General features: G+C 50.0%; 1 protein-coding gene across 1 annotated transcript in view; it reads left to right on the top strand.

Annotated features, from left to right (window-relative positions):
- Positions 1–12,070, top strand: part of SARNP (SAP domain containing ribonucleoprotein) — a 33,034-nt gene extending 20,964 nt beyond the window's left edge. Inside the window, exons 10-11 of the mRNA XM_085319200.1 lie at positions 7,721–7,810; positions 9,649–12,070. Coding sequence (XP_085175326.1) covers positions 7,721–7,810; positions 9,649–9,690 — 132 coding nt within the window. The 3' untranslated portion in view covers positions 9,691–12,070. The remainder of the gene's footprint in view (positions 1–7,720; positions 7,811–9,648) is intronic.
- Positions 12,071–19,366: the final 7,296 nt, after the last annotated feature.

The raw sequence follows: 19,366 nt of genomic DNA, 5'->3' as shown, positions 1-19,366 counted from the left end.
GGTTTGAATAGAATGGATTTTTTTAAATCTGGGGCTAATGTGCAATTCAAATCATGTTTAGTCATCGCCCGATTGTTCCTTTTTAATAACAGCTGGACTCTTCAAGGCAAAACTCTTCTGCTGTGCCAAATAGCTTTAACTCTGTCCAGCCTCTTGTTTTAGATCCAGGTGTGACTCTTACATCTGCTTCTGGGTTCAGTGGAGGCTGCTGTGGGCTTGTGTAAAAGTCTTTCTGCACCAGGGTAAATGAACTTTAGGATGGAATATCCTGTGTAAATGTCTTATGATATTTAAGATGCTGTTCTTCAGTGGGTGCAAAAAAAAAAAAAAAAAAAAGCTCCTCCAAGGCTTTCTGCCTTGTGGTGCACCTGAAATGCGTCTCTGCCGCTTCGCCATGTGGCATTCCTTACATGTTTGCTTCATCTCTGATGTCTAAGTCAAAGAATGCTTTTCAACTTCAGTATTGAAGCTCTGGGAGAGTTGCAGGTGTACTCTTAACACATGTCTGTGACTTTTCTGTCTTCCTGCCCCGCTGATCCCGTTTGGGGCGAGCATAAACTTTTAACTGTGAAAGCCGTGGTGTCTTGACACAGAAAAACCTCAGAACTGCCGGCTGTTGTAACTTTTGCCCTCTATCAAACACTTCAGTTTGATTTTTCTGCTTTTCCAACCTGTTTTCAAAGATGTATGTTGGAAGAAAGRACGAGAAGGAAGCTTGCAATTGCTCGTTTCCCTTAACTTTTTTGCAGCYGCTTTTTTTCAGTTTTACACAAAGTGACTTAGTAACTACCATAAAGAAGTGTCATTGGTCCTGTGTTATTTAAGTTTCATTAGTGTGAATGAATARATCAGGATGTCTCCAGTGTATAGCCAGAATCAGACTTAGTACTTTAAACAACTGGTACCCCCCATTTGTTCTACTGAGATCTTCAAAGGCCAGTGATTTCGTACCTCATTGCGTCAGGCTTGCCCAAGGCAGTTATAAATTTCTTAATAGATGAAATAAGCCAGAAATTGAGCTTTGCTCTAACTTTAGATGACTCTGGCCTAATTCAGTAATAATCTAGTTCTAGAGAAGGCAGAAAAATGTGTGCAAATCTTCCAGGAACGGAGATTTGCCAGGAAGTCTGGGGTTCACTTGAGCGGCAGCGTGGTGTAGAGCGGGCGGCTGGGTGAAACCCGGCCACGGTGGACGCTCCTGTGTGTAGACGTGGAACTCGGTCTGCCGCTGCCTTGCAACGGGACGATGAGCAAAAGGTTTCTCTGCATCCCCAGGTCGAGCTTCTGGCATTGTGGGCATGGTACCTGTTTTCCGTGGAGATAAGATTGAGTTTAATGTTTGCGAAATCCACTGAGGTTCTTGGATGTGCACATGTGGTGTAATTTTGTATGAATTGTGCTTTTTAAAAATCATTTGTACATGTCAGCAGAATCGAGGGTCCTTCCAAAAGTGTTTTTATAAAGAACTTGTGATGTGAACTTTTAATGAATATTCCTGTTGTGTATCTAATCTGAATGGAGTCCTTGGGTTGGCTTTATTTTGGAGAAAGGGTGTGACTATCTCTCTTCTGACGTAGTCTCAACATGTGTCCCTTCCTGACTAGCTCCAAATCTCAGCTGAAAACATGAAGTGAGGTTGGAGATGAAAGAGCTGTGCTGCCTTGGGTTGAAAGGGACAGCCTGAGATCACCCCCGTGTTTCGTAGGYCTCTTGGAGGAGTGGAGCTGGCCTTGGGGGTGGAGTCTAAAAGCCAATGGTACCGATTGTCCCTGTACCCATAGATCGATATTATRTGTAGTGTGAAGCGAAGATCTTGTGTGCCGACCTCTGTGTGCAAGGCAGTTTTGCAGATGGGAAGGGGTGAGCCACACATGGAATGCTCCTATATAAACTCTGGGCTTTCCTGTCACTTCGTGTCTCCTGCTAAATGCTCGCTGATGTATGTTAGCGTTTCGACCCCAGAAGGAGTTAGAAACGCTCATACAGAGTCTGCAAGGAGAAAGAGCCAGGAGGAATAAATACGTTGAGATGAATTTCAAAAAGGTGGTGGGTGACAGCTGTGCGTCCTAGGATTGGAGTGTTTCTGAGAATAAAACCATCAGTTGCTGTCATTCACCTCCTGGGTATGAAATTGGAAGCCCAGTTACCCTTGAGTGTTTCATAACCTTTACCTTTTGGAGGTCAAGGCCATGTCATCATTAATCTACCATCGCCTGAAAGCCTCAGGGCTCTGCTTTTCATCCTGCCATCCGTCATGCTGCAGCAAGATACAGGAGAGTGACCAGAAGGGTCCGGTTTTATATACACATGTGGGCACACACCCTTCCATTCTCTGAGAATGAAAACAGTGAGCATGTGATTACGGGCTCGTGTCTGTCTCTTTGCATTTGTGATGAGAGTTTTCCAGGGTTCATCTGCAAATTCAGAATACGGTTCTCCTGGGGACGTTGTAATCTATGGAGAAAGTGCCACTCTGGTCATGTAGTGTGAAACTTGGCCTTGGGGGGAGAGATTTCATAGCAACATGGAGTTTTAAAATGCAGAGTATGTGCACCAGGCAAGTGCAGACTTCCTTGTGCTTCAAGGAGCTGTCTCATAAAGCAAGGTGGTTGCCTCAGCATTTGCATGGTGGTTACGTGATAAGCCTGACCCAAACGGTGGCAGCGAGCTGTCATCTGACAGCTGGATAGTCCTAGATGACCGGAGAACATGGGGAACTTCTTCAGGGCGTTGTCCCCCTTTCCCATTCTTTTCTTGTTCAGACTCTGTCCCAGATACTCTGTTCATGTGCAGCTGCTACCAAAGAGTCAGACCGATTCTTCCTTTTCTCCCCTCCGTGAGGTACTTGTACCAAGTCTGCACTAACTCCTGAAGTCTCACTGCATAGCATGTGTCGGGGGGGGGGAGGGGGGCAACTGCTGTTTAATCTAAATGCCTGAGACCTGGATGCTGTGGCCACAAAGAAAGATGTGTTAATACATGCCGGAGCCGTGCTGGCCTGATGCTTTACGTGCAACAGCTCCTCTGGTGCTGAGATCAGAGCTGCTTACGACAAATCGGTCAGTAGAATCTCGTCTATGTGAGTAGGTGCTGGGGGGCARGGGTGGCTCTTCTGCTTCTGGCCTTGAATGGGGAGGACAGCAAGAAGCTTTTATGTGATCTGGCTCCAAGCTTTTTCTGCCCTCTTTAAGAGCAAGGCTGGCAGTGGGGTTTGCCCCTCTGTACGAGTTTGAATCCTGGAGGTGGGTTAACCAGATTATCCCACTGGAGAGCTGCCACTGTTGTCCCACGGTTCTTCGTTCCGTCTCTGCACGAGTTTCTGCTTGCAGCTTGCTCGGTTCAGGTGGGGGATGAAGCCGGGAGGCTTGCTGTCAGTGAAGATCTGAGAAATCTTTGTTGCGGGGAGTTTGCGTATCATTTCAAAAGGTAACCAGCTGTGCTCTCCCTGCCCCGAGTTAGGCTCTAGTTCTGTTCACAGGGCAGCAGCGAGTGCCAAAGCTGCTCTGTGCACCATGGAAACCACGAATTAATGCCTTTTGGCATTAACTCTTCCACTACCAGAAGTAGCATTTCTACCTTCTCCCTGGAGAGAGGGAATGATACAGTTTTTAAATGGATCCTTCTATCTTTTGGGAATAAGTGATACGAGCCAGAGGACAAGCAGTTAAACCTGGATTTAATCAATTCTGACAGGCACTCTTACAGTCTGGAGCTGCACAGCCTGTATTGCCCTTTGGGACCTCTTCCAGTGCACACCCTGCATCGGCCTCCCCCACTTGTGTCACTGTTACTTCAAAAAAAAAAAAAAGAAAAAAAGAAAAAGAAAAAGAAGAAAAAAAAAAAGACTGCTTGAAGCCCAAGATCTTCCTGGTTCCTATGTGCAGGCCTCTTGAAAAGCTGTTAGTGTGGAGGGGCAAGCTGCAATTCCGGCTTTATATTTGACTGCGTGCTGCTTACCTAGTGTTTCCTGATGAGAGAGTGAAGAGCTCATTTTCCTTATCCTCACCCCTCTGCTCGGCTCCTGTGCTTGCCGCAAGCTGCGCAAGGAAGCGTGTTCCCTGCGTGGAAGAGGCAGGCTAGGGGCATCAGCCCTGGCGCGGCCCCACGATGTCTCCTGGAGAGCGCGGGGTTTCGTTTGGACGCTGCAGTGCAGCTGCTCCGTGTGAAGATGACCACTGGGCAAGGAGGGGGCCTGGATCTTGCACCAATAGGAAGCAGCTCTCGAGGCAGATTCCCATGGCGCTGCGATGCTCTTGCTGATAATAGCACAGTGCAGAACTGTGCTAGTACCCTSGGGTCCTGCAGATGAAATTAAAGGGTCAAAATTAAAGCTTTGTGATTAAATTYAGCGCAGCACAAATGTATTGGTACACCTCGTATAAATGCTGTCATGCATCCTTATTACCAGCTCTCTGGAAAGGTCTTAGSTTCTCGGTTTGGAATCCTTCATAAAAGCTTTTCCTCTTCTTGCCCCCCTCTCCCTTTTTTTTTCCCTTTCCTTTTTTTTTTTTTTTTTTAGAGAAACTACAAAATAACTATCATGGAGTGAGTGTAAAGGGACCAAACCTAGAAATGGTAAGGTTAGAAAATAAATCTGACATACTGCCAGAAAGGTCAGCTTTCCGTGCAGATGCTGGTGCACCCATTTGCACGCTGGAGCATGGCCTTAGGGCACTACCAGGGCTTGATAGATGCAAAGATAGCAGCGTTTTGATAGAGGTAATTTTCCTCAGATGGGTTTCAGCACCCCATGAATCAAAACCTGTCAGCGAGAAGCTAAAGATGGAGTGAAGTTTATTGTACGCGTGTTTGCATCTGACACTGTCATGCTAGGGGGTCAAGTGAGCGAGATCATTAGAACAGTGTTGATTTAGTACGACGGTTATATGCTTTCCCTGCAGGGCAGTGGTGGGGGTGGGAGGAATGGGGGTGGCTTACCGAAAAAATAAATAAAAACCTACAGCTCAGTACAGTCCCTGGGAGCCTCTTGTCTTTTTTTTTTTTTTTTTTTTTTTTTTTTTTTTTAAAGACACAGTGCTCTCTTTAAAGTGGCTTTTAGGCTACGATCATGCTAGCAGGATTTACACAACAGTTGCCAGTTGTGTGCGCTTTTTTTTTTTTTAAGAGCGTGTTTGGACATTGCTAAATACGCAGGTTGAATTTTCTTTGTGTTGCCAGGATTTGCATGTAGATCACACTGCTACAGGCAGCAACTTTCTCTTTCCTTCCCTGTCCCATGTGTTGATAATTCTTTCCCACATATTTTCTTCACAGACCTCAGGTTTCACTGTTTTACTGGGGCACTGCTGCTTTCGCAAAGCTGTCAATGAAGGTCCTGGGTTGAGTGACAGCCCTGTGCTCAGTTCCTCTCTGCTGCTCACCCTCCTGTGGTCATCGGAAAGACACTTACCTGTTGACCTTCTCCCTCCTCCTCCATAAAATGGGGCTACTGGGGTTGTGTAAGATAGTGGGTATTGATAGTGATGACCTTTGCTGATGACTTCAATATCAAATAACAGAAAGAAAGACTGGCAAAATAAAGTAGGTATGTGAAGGTGCAGCTGTTTAATGATAGAACTTCTTGGAAAAAAATCCTCTGTAGTGGATTTTGGGGAAAGAAAGTTGAGCTGAAGACATGGGCAATTGAGCTTAGTGGGATTCTGCCAACGGGAGAACGTTTGCCGTAGTGGTTAACAGCAATTATTGCAATGAAGTGTTGTAAATGCACAGAAGGAAGCAAATGTGCTGTTTGGGCCGTGACTGCTGGTGGCTTCCTATGGAGCGAAAGCTTGTGAGAACCTCTGTGTTTTCAATTAAAACTCTTCAGTTGTCCCTGTTGCCACAACACATGGCAATGTCATAATTAATAATGCTGAGCTGGTTGCTATGGTGTCATTTATGTAAGATAATGACCCAGCAAAGTTGCCCTGCTGCTTGCTAACGGGGTGCCCAGTGTCACTTCTTGTCAAATTTGGCTGTTGCACCCATGATATTGCTTGGTGTGTTTTATGATCTTGAGCTTAAATGGATGTGTCCAGTTTGAGTCCTCTACTTGAACAACTAATTTCAGTTTACCTGGGTGGATTATTGGGATTAGAAGCATGTTTTTTGTTCTTTTTTGGATATGATGCCCTTGTAGGTTCTTGTTCTGTCTTGTGCAACTTTTTCTGAAACCAGGGTGTGATATTGGTCCTTCTGTTTTCCAAGAATGACAAATGGCTATGGGAAGTTGTACACTGGAATAGCACTTCAGGGATTTGCTGGACAGTGGTTTGGGCACCTTTCCTCTTACCTCCGCAGCGATGACTGCATTCTCCACTGACCGTAGGGAGTGAGAGTCTGCTTGTGGGTCCAGCTCCCCAGAAGAACAAAAAGTGGCAGATGGGGTTATGGGGAGTGGGAGCTGTGAAATATACTTAATTTTTCCTTCCATCCCTATCATTATAGGAGTGCAGCTAGGTAACCAGACAGCCTTAGCAGTGGAAATGGTCTGAATGAGGACTGAAATAGCCAAAGCTAGAAATAAGCCCACAGAAAATGGATACATTGAGGTTTTTATGGGTAATGATGGGTTTGACTATTACTAGTGATCAGAACATCAGTGTGGGTGATGGCAGTGAAGATAAAAGCATCCAGTTTTTATGGAGAACCTTGAGAGATGGGGAMCTGAAGGCTCTGGAAAATATTGGTAGAAGTTTGTTCACTTGGGCTAGAAAGAAATGAGTCTTATAAAGATAGCAAGTGATGAACTTCCATTTCTAAATGAAAATGTTTCCAAGAGAAGTGAAATCTAGTGCAGTGAATGGGGGATCACCTCTTGGAGAAGAAATAGGCTCTGAGACTTCCCGTCCTGGGAATGTGTGGCCAGACCTTTGGTCTGCTCTGTCCAGGCTCCTTCTGTCACAGTCATTTTGTCAACTATTCCCTCAAACCACCCTGCCGCTGACTGCCAGATACGTTGTCTAATAGCTGCGTATGTGTGTCCTGGCCCATCTGAGATGTTTTGGCATATTGGTGAGCGGAGCTGTAATGTCGAGCCAGCGTATTGTCTGTTTTGGTGTTTGTGCCATGGAACTGACCATCAAATTCCTACTGTTCTGCTCCAGAAGGGCGTCGACTGCTGTAAATACTTTTCCCAAATCTTTTCTGGACCACATCTAAAGAGAGGCAAGGTTTTGGTTGTGGAGTCTGAATTCCTGTCTTGACCTGTGTGTGCACCTGTGCCATATGATAGTAGCTACAGTAGGCAACTGTCCCTTTCTTTGCCTTTTCATCATGTTCAGGTGTGATTGTGAAGAAATTCCAAGCAAAGATAATATAGTACYGTAAAGATGAGCAGGCTCGAGACTGTGTTGGACATTATTGTAGGAAACCATTCTACAGACTGTTAGATGAACACTGCGCCTGCATTTCTTTCTTCGTTGATTAATGCTAAAGGCATAGAGGTTTGGATAGAGCCGTCCTCATTAGCTGAAGTGCTCTTCTGGTGCTCTTCTCAAGCAGCAGTGCAATAAATCCCTTATGGACGGTGCACTTTGCCATGGCAGATAATAAGCCTGGTCAGCTCTCAGGCATCTCTGTTGTCTTGCTCCGACTCTCTCTGGCAGGTGCTCTGTAACCGACTGCAGGAAGACTGGGGGTAGGAGGAACATGATTTACTATAAAATGAGAATTTTGGGGCTTTGCCAATAAATTAAATCTTCGTCCTCCTTTTTGCCAGAGTGAAGAAGATGAGAAACTGAAGAAGAGAAAGGAGCGGTTTGGCATTGTAACAAGTTCAGCTGGGGCTGGAGCTACAGAGGACACAGAGGTAAAACACGTTTTTCTGAGAGGGTGGTGAGTGGCTGAGAGTACTGAGAGGAGAAGTGAATGTCCCAGGAGGTGGCACTGTGACTCTGCACACCTGAGACTTTACTCTGCTGCTGGGTGCCCTGTGCTGATTTGGGGCTGACCCTACAGCTCCGGAAGTTGCTCATTGTCTTTTCCTTGGTTATGAGTAGTGAGCTTCTGCTGTCCAGTCTGATGTGGCTTTTCCCTGGCTCCTGCTGGAAATAAGTCACTTCGGAGCGCAGCAAGCCTCAGGATGCCAGCACTTGTTGGCATCCAGCTCCTCTTTCAGAATGGCACAGAGGCTTCCAGAAAAGGCATGGGACTGCATCTACTCTGTTCCATTTTTTCACCACTATTTTCCCATCCCTCTCTTTGTCTGCGTTGACGTACTCTAGCTGCTGCCCTTACTTGTACTCTCTGTTTCCCTCTGTCTTGGATGCCTCTGGACTTTATGCTTCACCTTGGATGGTTATTGCAGGTCTTCATCAATATATCCATGGGGGCTCTATAACGTAACAAGAATTGAAACGTTGATCCTATTTCTAGCTTTTCTCCTCCATGCTTTGTTCTGACCCCTTGGCATATCTATCCTCTGTGTRCTTGGCCTGTCTTTTACATTTGTAGGCCCCTTAAGGCAGTGAGCTGGCTTTCTGTGTAGTTTCATGCTTTCTTCAGGTTCATACTGTTCCAAGTCACCGTGCAGACTAGTTTGCTCTGCTCTGCCACAGGAGTTGCTATGTTTGTCTGCAGAGTGCCATGTATACCTGTGGTGCTATATAAGCAATACTCTAGCATAAATCAGCGTGGGTCAAGTACCCCTCGCTTGTACGCCAAGGGACTCTTCCTGGATGGGGATTCTTAGGTTAACAATCAAATGGCAAAGGTTGCAGGAGGGCGAGCTGGTGGGTCTCAAACTACTTAACCAGATGGCTTCTGGATTCGACATACAAGAAGTGGTTTTTGTTTGGTTCTTAAGAGCAATCTCAACAATTCAGGTGGGGTTTAGGGGCTTTTTGTTTTGTTTTTAGTTTACTGCAAAATGCTGCCCCCAAAGAAATGGTGAACAGCATTCCCAGCCTTCTGCAGAGCATGGGAGAATAAGCCCCCTATTCGGTCCGAGTGGAGGGGGTGGCTGGGGGTGAGGGATTCCATGCTTTTCCGTTAGGTCACTTATAGATTGTGCCTGGAACAAAAAGGTCTTTTTACTAGTATTGTGTGCACTCAAATGCACCTTTCCCCTGGAGATTCTTGATTAGGGCTTCTGTTGCCCCCAGGCTATTTATCCTGCTAAAAATTAAGATTTATACGCCCCTCGTGTATCGGCTTAAAGGCATATCTGAGAGACGCAATAGTATATTTAATGCGTTTTAGTGTGTCCCTCTCACCTTTTCCATGAATAGAAGAGTGTTAACCCTTTGCCCTTTTACATTTCCCACCTCCCCACTGCCTGGAAGGGTTTCTAGGCCTCTAAAGTAGTCATTGTTCCCAGCTCAACCCTTTTGTAGCGCATTGCAGCAAGATGAAGTGACTTCAGCAGCACTGTATCTCAGGCACTGTATATTTTTGCTACTTRATTTTTGTACTCTTTGTTCAAATGCCAGAATAAGAACTTCATAGCTTCTTGCCAARCATAGGTATAAAATGTTCTCAACTAACTCTGTGTCATTGTGCTCAGGAAGGGATTGGACCTGCCATGCACTGGTGTTGCGATCTGTACCAAACTTCTAATAAATTCTCCATCAGGTTGTATGAGATTGTAAATAACTTGTTCGTTTGTTTCTTTTTGGTTTTGATTTTTCTTGTAATTCCTCTTTGCAGGCAAAGAAGAGGAAAAGAGCAGAACGCTTTGGGATTGTCTGATGCCAGTCCGTTTTAGCTTCAACCCATTTGCAGTGTGCCTCTTGAGTGCGTGCATTCTCTCTCTCTCTTCTCTTCTTCCCCCCCCACTTTCTCTCACTCCCTCACTCTCCCTTTCTTTCTCTAGGTCTTAGTAATGAGTAGACAGGGATTCCCCCATAATTGTATGATTGTGCTACTTATTTTTTCAAATTACAAATTTTTAAAAAGATAAGATGTAGAGCAAAAAGAAGGAACTGTTCTTTTTGCATCTTTGGTAACTTGGAGTCCTGTGGTCTGGTTCTGTTTCCAGCTGCTTATGTGGTCATTTACAACAGTTCATGCCAGATGTATTGTCCGTCTGGATTAGATGGAGAGTGTCCTGGTGCCCTCTGAACGCTACTAGAAAATGTCTGTGCCAGGAGCAGGAGAGAATTGAATTCTGCCTGTTAAATAGATGGGCAGATAGAGCTACTATAGGCCCTAAAGGGCCTGCTATATGAGGAGAAAGGGAAAAATGTTCAGGAATAAAGATAGAGCAGGGTTTATTTTGCCCTTGGCAGTTGCTTTTCTGGTTTGAGAATTCTAGTTATGCTGCTAAAGCAAGGAACTATTTGAAGCATTGCTCTCTTTGTCAGTTTGTTTTGGTACTGTTTCCATCTCTCAGACTGCCTTGGTCCTCTGTTGCTTTACTTGTGAAAATGGGCTTTAAGGTTCAGCTGTATCGTGTTCTCTTCCCAGCAGCTAGGGCAAGAACACTGTTTATCCTGAGAGCACAATGCGTTAACCAAGCTCTGCTTTGGATCTCTGGTGTTTTACCTCCTAGCTTGTCTGAGATCCATCAGGTTCAATGTCAGGAAAGGGTTTTCTCTAGTATTATTGTCTCATGTTCTCAAAAATGGAAGTGTGGCATTTTTGATAGCCAGCACAGAGTGCAGTTTCAAGACTGCCTTCCTTCCCGCGGTAAAGCTAGTGGGAAGTTGTCAGAGCAAGAGTTGCTGATTAACCTTAGATCAAGACTGGTATCCTAAAATAAGGAGGAAGAAGGTAGCAATGCATTTGTAAATGGAGCCTGTTCTGACTGCTTCATTCATCCTGCCTCGTTAGGCCCTCTGTGGCTCATGGCGTTCCATATGTGTCTTCCAGGTTCCCTTAAGGTCAGTGATGCATTTCTCTCCTTTAAAAAGCAATCAGTCAAACAAACAAAACCCTGTTTATTCTCAGACTGGATTTTATTTTGTCGTCTTCTTGCTTCAGAATAACTGTCGAGCTGGATAACTCACAGACTTGCTGAAGAAGCCTCAGTCTTCTCCAAGCTGCCAGACAGTTCAGGAAAGCTCCGGTGTTATCCTAGGACCTGTGTTTTAAAAGWGTGCAAGTTCTTGGTAGCTGTGTAGGAACACAGTTCCTTCTGCTGCATTAACTGTAACTGTTTCAGTGAAATTGCAGAAAAATTGGCGAAGTCGCATGAAAGGCAGCATTGTCACAACTTAAGTGCTTTTAGTTGCTTTTAGTGTTTCAAATGACACCTCTGTTCTTAGGGAGATGTGAAGAACAATTCCTCGTATTAGCCTGCATAAGTGGAAGAAGTGGCAGCAGTGGAGAAGTGTAGGACCCTGAAGCCAGTTGCTGTTTGATCAGCAATGCAGCGATAGTGAGGGAAGCTACATGGTGCCCTTTCTTCTGCCTACTTAGAGAATGAGTTCTACTTGCAAGCATACATTCCTGCTACGTCTTCCATCTTGTGCAGTGCTTTCCCTCACACTAATACCTCGGCCCCAGGTATAAGTAGAAATTTATTATCTTCTTGAATTTTTAGATTGGCATTTTGGCCGAAATCCTGTTGTCTGAAGACTTGTGTCCTCGGATTTTTATTTCTGACCATAACCTCTTGTTGGAAAGATGTTTGCATTGTCCATCCTTGGTTCCTTAAGATGCTAGAGAACAGTGGATGTGTCTACAAATGAAGCTTTTCAGAGGCTTATACCTGACTCTTAATAAGCAATAGATATATATATTTTTTAATGTGGCAGTCTTCAAACTGCTTCTGTTCCATTAATGTTTGCAGTCTGACTGCATATGTGTGCCCTCAGTGACTCTAAGCAATACCTTGGACGTTTGTTTACTTTGCCAAAGGGCAGCTAAAAGCCACGGGGTCCGGGTTACGTTGTGTGTCTTGGGTTGTCAGTGGCTGAGTGAATCGAAGCTCCCTTGCTCTTTCCTGATTTAATGTAATAACTTTATTCGGATTGGTTTTGTTTTGTATGTCAGATTTTGTAAGATGTGTTTTCTATTTGGCTCATGATCTTTTTGCTCGTTATTTGCTTGAAATGTTTTGTAGTGTGCCAGGGCAAACACTGCATTTCATTCTTGGTTTCATAATAAAACTGCTTCTTTAAGACAATTCTGGTATCCGTCAGTTTGATGTCTGGTGTAACGACGTTCTTCGCTCAAGGCTGGAGTGTGCCTCTGGGATGGAGCTAGAGCAGCCGGACTGTTGGCCCGCTGTAACTTGCGTGTTGCCCTCACCCCACGCGCAGGATAGACCTGCGTGCCCTTCCTCCGGCGCCGTGGCCGAGTCAGCAGAGTGCCTCCCTCGTCGGGCAGACTGGAAAGCAGAGGCCCTGCGTGGCTGCGCCGTCCCCAGTGTTTAGAAAAATTGCTAATGTTAACTTCTTGTGGCCTTGGCAAACTCTGAATCTCCTTTTGCTTCTCTAAATTGACCTTGTTTCATTTGGATACAAAACTTCTTGCTTCCTGCTGACCTCATTAAGCTTTGCAARCTCTAAAGAGCTTGAGACTCTACTGTAACTTAACTGGTAATACATCAGGGCTATGGATAAATAACAGGATGGTTGCTTCTTTTTGTTACTGATGATTTGGATGCTGTGGGCTGAGGGTAATTATTAGAGCTTAAGGGAGAAGGATGGRTAGGATGGATATCTTTTGGAGTCTTAGGCTTCTTGATATCTGGTTACTTCAAGTATCTCCTTGTGTTTTAGCTTGAGAGTTGTAAATGATGGGAAAAAAATCAAGATGCGTTGTGTAGTGAGAACTCCTGCTGGTCCAGAACCTGTCCAAAGGGGCAGACTTGTTACTTTTGTAAATATTGAGGTACAGAAGGGTGAAATGACCCTGTAGAGTGTGCACTGCATGGCTTTTGGTAGCATTTGTGAAGGCATATGGGACACAAGCCTCAACTTCTACTCTGGTGGTGCARTTTCATCACTTTCCCCTTCTCGAGCCCTGAGCAGAACCCAGGAGCCCTGATTTCGCTGCCTGTGCCCGTCAGCAGTCCCAGCTTTCCGGACCGGAGAGCAGAACCGCAGGYCCGAGCCTCTGCTGTAGGAGCCGTTTCTGTTCTGCCTTCCCGACCTGGAGCAGCGTGTCTGCCTGTCCTCTTCGCCGGGGCGCGTGTGTGCGTCTTGTGCCCTGGATCAGGCTCCCTTCTAGGGCCCCTGTGTTGTTTCTGCCCCTTCCCTCCCTGGCAGACCTCCTCCCTGGGGGCTGGTAAAACTACATGTGTATGTTCTCCCCCTCCCTCATTCACGCTGTCTCCTCCTCTTGTTCTGGATGAATTTCCTTTGGCCATGGTACCAAAATAACGCTGAACTCTGCTCCCTCCCTCTTTGCCTCCACGTAGAGGCATCCCTATCCCCAGCCTGTTCCAGCAGCTGGGCCCATCGGGGCTATGGGGCAGCGCAGCCCTCCGTCGCCTTCCCCTGCCGAGGTCCCCTCCCCTGTGGGGGGGGGGCTGTTTTGTGGAGGACACTCCATCTTTTAAATGTTGGGCTTTCCCCTCCTGGATGTAGGGGAGAATCATTCTAATCACACTGTGTTTAAAACACCACCTAATTTATTTTTCCTCTCGAAGCTGGGGGCTGCTCGTGACTAATTTGGGCTGAATAGGCAAAGAAAAAAAGCAGCGGGCACACAATGAGCGGGGGAAAGTGTGGGAAAGCGAGCAAAAGAAAAGGAGGGCTGGGGCTTGCAGCGTGAGAGCTGGTAATGCCGTGCAGTGCCCAAATTCAGCATGAAGTCACTTTTCACAGCAGACGCTTGGGCTGTAAATGCAAGTGGGACTATAGGTCAGCCCAGTGGGGGGGACCGGGGGGTGGGAGAGGGAGAAACGGTGGGTTTGCACAATGTAAAGKGAAAAGAGGAGGTGGGGTGAGGGAGCGAGGTGCGAGGGGGGTGCGTGCATGCTCCATCGCAAGCCAGTGCCAATGCGTGTTCTTCCCAAATGCGCTGTCCTCTTCTCCCAATGGCCTCTTGCCCCCAGATCCTCTGTGGGTGGGTTGGAAGCATCTTTTGTTTAAATTCACGAAAATAAGGAGACAAAAGAGCAGAGCCTGGAAGTGTGCTTGAGCAAGAGGAGGGACTAACGGATGCATTTTCAGATTTCTTTTCCCCAACCCGTTCCTCAACGYGTTGCTCTTGCCCTCCCACCTTCGCCTGGGTCAGCATTGCGCCAGCGCCGCGGCCCTCCACCTGCGCTTGGCGTGCTGCAGCCCGTGAGCTTCCGAGACTCTCCTGGCCCGACGCCGCTGTTTCCCACCGCTCAGAGCTGGGGCCGTGTGCGATGCCCTGTGCTGGGCCAGAGCGCTTCTCGCTCTGCTCGTCCCCTGCGTTCCCGTGGCAGCCGGGTCTGAGCGGTGCTGAGCTCAGCTCCGTCCTGCCTCTCACCRTCCTCAGGCTGAGGAGGAGACGAGGACGGTGCAGCTCGGGGGCTTGAGGAGACCTGTCTATTGGAGCTTGGCTGTGCTGGCTGCCACAGGGTTGTCTTTCCAGGCCAGAGCGGRTCATTTGGGCCCCCTGACTCCCGGCACAGCAGGGGTTGGGGAGGTTGGGTCAAGCAATGGCCTGTGCTCCAGAGGAGATGCTGAGGGGCAGCTGTGCTGGATCTGCTGCTGCTTCTGTGCAGGCAGGGGTGAGCCCAGGCGCTGCCGCCTTGGCGGGAGAGGTTTCGAGAGCAGGGTGCGTGGCACGGCGGTGGACTCGCGTGGCTGCTCGGGTGAAGACCTTCCTTCTCGCTCCAGACTCACGGGTTTCATGGCTCTGCCTGAGGAATGCAGGTGTTGACGTTGCTCGGCCGGTTGCTCCTGGCCCGCMTGGCCTTCCCCCGGCAATGGTAGGCTGCGTGCGAGAAGCAGGAGCGAGGGCTGGTGGGGTCATCGTCCCTTTGAGTGGGTGCCCCTTACGGCACCGCTGCGGGGGGCCGTGGGGAGGGGCAGGTCCTGTGAAAGATAAAGCGTTCACTGGGGGACAGTGACCTGAGACTTGTGAAGTTTTGTTTGTACGCAGCTTGCTGCTCTTTGCCCGAGTTTGGGATGGTTTGGAGGTCTTAAGGATCAAGTTTAAATCCTGTCCCCACGGCTAAAGCCCACAGATCAGGCGTAGCTGCTAGTGCCCAGGGTCCGAGGAAGCCGGTCTCGCGGGAGCAGGAAAGCATTGCCGAGCCGGGCCCGGCCGCTGCGCTCGCGCGCGCGTGGCCGCTGCGGCGGCGTGGCGTCCCGCGCCGGCTCCGGTGCCGCGGGAGCTGGACTGTGCCCAGCTCTCCTGGGTAATCGCCCCGTTGCTGCGATCGGTGGATCTCCGCCAAGCTCCCCGTTGATGGTTTAATTACTGCGAATGTYGCATGTGGACGGTCTTGTTAGGCAGCAGAGGGGAAGGTTGGGGGAGCCATATTATGTCATAGCGCAGCTGTGGGTGGTCCTCCGGATGTCCCTGTCCTAATTTGTCCCCGTGAGCCCTGCCCCCGCGCCCTGGGTTTCTGAACTAGGTCAGCCGATGGCCGGAGGAGCAGGTGATGTGGGGTGCAGCCCCGGTGGCCTCAGGGGAGACGTGACCAGAACAAAAGCAAGCGCTCGTTAAACTCTTGACATCTTCCTCCGAAACAAACAAACAAACCCAACGGGGGACCTCTCCGCCGAGAGCGAGCCCTCCCAGCGGGCCTGCTGCGGTGGCCCCCTGCCCGGCCGCACGCCCTGCGCCCCCAAGGGACCAGGTGACAGCGGTTAGCCTGAAGGCTTGGTCACCGCGAACGCTGCGSTGATGCCATGGACCGGTGCCCCAGGCCGCCTCCTGCGGAAGATCTTCCCATTTGACCTCCGTGTTGTCTTCTCGAGGCCTGGGGAGCTGGGGCTGCATTAGGATATGGGCTGTCATTGTGCTTGGTATTTTGTGTCGTGCTTCGCGCTGACCTCTGGGTTCTGGTTCAGTGCCGATGCCATAATGCAGGTCCTGAAGACCTCCTGCGAGCTTTTATCCAAGGAAAAGCTGCCCAAGAAAGCAAAGTTCAGAGATGATAAAGCAGGCAGTTGTTTTCCCTCCAAAACAGCTCTGGCTTTGGAAGGACCTGGCACTTTGCCCTCAAGCACAGCCAAGATCTCAGCCTTGCTTGGAGCTGCTTGTGGACCCAAGGTGAGCACTGAGTGTGGATGGACAGAAGTCTCCAAGTGGAGCAAATGGAACCAGAGCAGAGCTGAGGGCCTTGCAGAGCAGAGATGAAGAGAAGATGAAGGTGCGCTGGAGGTGGAGGGGACAGCAGAAGGATTGGTTCCTGCCTCCAAGTGTGCCGTCAGGACCCTGGCATKGGGGGAGCGGAGGAGCAAGAGTGGGGAATTGGCAAAGCCCAGTGGAGCCATTGCCGAGGGCCCCGGGACCTGGCTGACCCCGGGGTTAGCGCTGGAGCTGAGTCCTGATGTCTGATCCTTGCTTGTGCCAAGATTTCCCCCTTGTCTCCGCAGCCCTGCACGCTGGTTCCTGCACTCTGCTCTCCTTCCAGCCTGCTGGTGTGCAGCCCTGTTGGTCTCATGGCCAGTGACCCCGCCAGCCTCTGGCTAGCTGCCTGCACCCCCTTTCCCCCCCTCCTGCTGATCACAGCTGTAATTAGCTGTGACATTCTCGGCATACCTGCAGCTCCTAATGAGGCTCCATAAAGGCTGCCCTGATCTGGTCTCCTCCGGCACTTTGGGCCACTTGTAAATCTCAGCTTTACAATTTTGAGCTGTGCTTGGAGGAAGCGGTGGCCTGTGGGAGGGTTTAAGACTCTTATCCATGGTGCGTGTGTGCGGGTAGGGGGGAGGGACGGCAGGGGATGCGGCTCTTGCCATCTCCCGTGGTGCTCGGGGCGCCTGGCCCCTGTACGAGGTGTCCCTGGCACCGTCCTGCGTTCGCGTGCTCGCTGTCCCCTCCGCGGCGTAAACCTGTTCTTAGGCAGCAGCTACTTGAAAGCACAAGGGGCTGTTTAGCCTTAGTGTGAGTCTCGGGTGGAAGCTGGTCCAAATCACGCGAGCTCTCTGTGAGAGAGAAGGACAAGGAAGCTGGCTCTGCTGGAGGGCACAGGCTGCCCCTTGAGCTTCCTGGTGGGATGGGGCCGTCTTTCTCCAGGGGGTTAGGGTAGATTTTTGTGTGGTTGCCTTCTGCTGGGCTGATTCTAAATTTATCTTTCTGTGTTGTTTTCAGATTGCGAGGAGAAGCATTTATGGAGGGGTTTAAAAGGAGAGTTGGGTACTGCGCTTTTGGTCTCATCTGGAATATAAACCCAGGAATGTCCTCAGCAGTGAGTGGTTCTGAGCCGGGCACGGTAATTAGGGTGGATTTCTTCCCCTCTCATCTGCTTATCCATGTTGCGGGCTGGTTTTATGGCTAGCATCAGGGAGCGTGGGAAAAATGAGAAGCATTAGGAAACATATTTCCCGAGCCAGGCAAAGCTCGGGTCACTGGATCAAGCCAGAAGCTCTCGAGGGAGGACACGGGAGGAGGGGAACTGAGGGTTGGCTGCTCCAGCGCGCCGGGGTATGGAGGGCTGCTGTGACGCATGGACTCAGCATGCAAAGCTGGGAGAGTTTCCAGAGCCCATCATGGAAGGAGAGGCAGGCTGAGGTCCCAATCCGGGGCTCCGTTTGCAAGACGAAACCTAAAGGAGAGGGCCTCCTTCGGCCACCTCGCAAGTCCTCCGTCGATTTTTGCTACTTTCGGACTATCGTATGACCGTGTGAATAACGTATGTGGGAATAACCCGGTCTGGGGGTCGTTCCTCGTGGCCAGCTTTCAGAGAGACAGTAATGAAAACAAGCAGAGGAAAAGTAACCCAAGCAAAGTGTGTCTGTCAGCAGATTTTTTCCCTTTTTTGTCTTTTTGGCTATATAAATTTTTTATTGTACAAAAAGTCTAAAAAACAAAAAAAGGAAGGAATTGGGACAGAAGCAATGGTTATAATATACACAAGAGACTAACCCAAGTTACAGAACAAATGTAATTTATACAACACAGAAAGAAATAACTGAGACAATCATTCAACTCTTTCCTGTTGCTTTTCCTAAAATGGTTTGTGACAGAGAAGCTGTGAATCCCACTTGTTCTGTCCCGCCGTGCCAGGAACGTGAGCTGTCTCCAGTTATCTGCGCCTGATGCTTTCCAGTACCAACGGTGTTGCGTGGTTCTTCCCTGGTAGCTTGCGTGCGAAGGTCCCCCCTTGGGCGAGAGCTCTGACGGGGCTGGGGAGCCGCGGCGGCGGGGAAGGATGTCGTCCCCAGAGGAGCTTCTCGCCGCGGCCGCGGCGCGACGAGGAGGCCACGCGCTTCTCCCGGCGGCTCGCGGCTTGCACGCGGCTGCCGCGCTGGAGAGCGGCTCCGGTTCGCCTGCGCGTAAGGGTCTTGGCTGCGGTTTTGCGGGCAGGAGACGGATGAGAACTGTAACTCCAGCGCCGCGCCGGGCGCCCTTTGGGGACGGTGCGCTTCGCAAGGGCTGGGACGCGGGGGTTGCGAGGGTTGCTGCTTTTCGGCTGTATTACCCGGAAGCTCGCGCGTGCTCGCCGTGCCCCGGGAGGGCGCGTGGCATCGCTTGTCACCCAGGCGCCTCGGACGTGCTCCAAAGCCTCGCGGCAGCCCCCTGAGGTAGATGTTATCCTTGAAGGAGGTGCGCGAGGAGGGAGGAATTTGCTGCAGACGAGCACTGGGCCGGGAGCCGGCGGGCAGAAGCGGCGACGCTCCGCCGTCCTCGGCACCCTCGACCTGCCGGGGGTCCCGCGCCGAGGCCTCCGCGCGGAGCGGCGGCTGCCCGGGGAGGCCGAGCCGGGCCCCGCCGCAGCTCTCCCACCTCCTCTTCGCCGGGAATCGCTGCGCGGTGCCGCGGCCGCGCTGCGGTCCCAGCCTCCGGCGGCAGCCCGAGCGGGACGCGCAGCGCCTTCGCGGCGGAGTGGGGCAGAGGGACGCGTCTCCTCTGGCAGCGAGGAAGAACCATCAAGACGCACGTGAACTACTCCTCACTCACAGCAAGCACGAGAAGAGAAAGCACRGACGTAAAAGCCCTGGCTGTGTGGCAAAGGAAATCCCGTACCAGTCTCTTAAATTTTCTTTAACCTTCCATAGTGCAAATGGTACCTTAGCCCAAAGCAGTCTCTCGTTACAGAAGTTTTTACAGTGAACATTCAGCGTTCCCGAGTCRGATGCTTCGCTTCGCTCCTGCCGTGTGGGAAGAATTGCATCTCCTCTTGCCACCAGCTCCGGCCTTCACGCGGCTCCTCGGCGCTGGCACGGTGACGTTCGGGCCTTGGTGAGAGGGACGGGCGCCGGCGCCGCCGGGAGAGGCTCTGTCGGTCCTCCCGGGGCTCCTCCGGGGAGCCGTGGGAGCAGCCGGCGCAGCAAACCCGGCCGCTCCGGGACGCGGACGCTGCTGGGTGCCGGAGCGCCGGCCG

Source organism: Rhea americana, unplaced genomic scaffold, assembly GCF_003343005.1.
Source record: "Rhea americana isolate MKP2758 unplaced genomic scaffold, rheAme1 scaffold_575, whole genome shotgun sequence".
Classification (NCBI taxonomy): Eukaryota; Metazoa; Chordata; class Aves; order Rheiformes; family Rheidae; genus Rhea; species Rhea americana.
The sequence above is the reverse complement of the archived record's forward strand: the minus strand, read 5'-3'. Positions and strand labels throughout refer to the sequence as shown.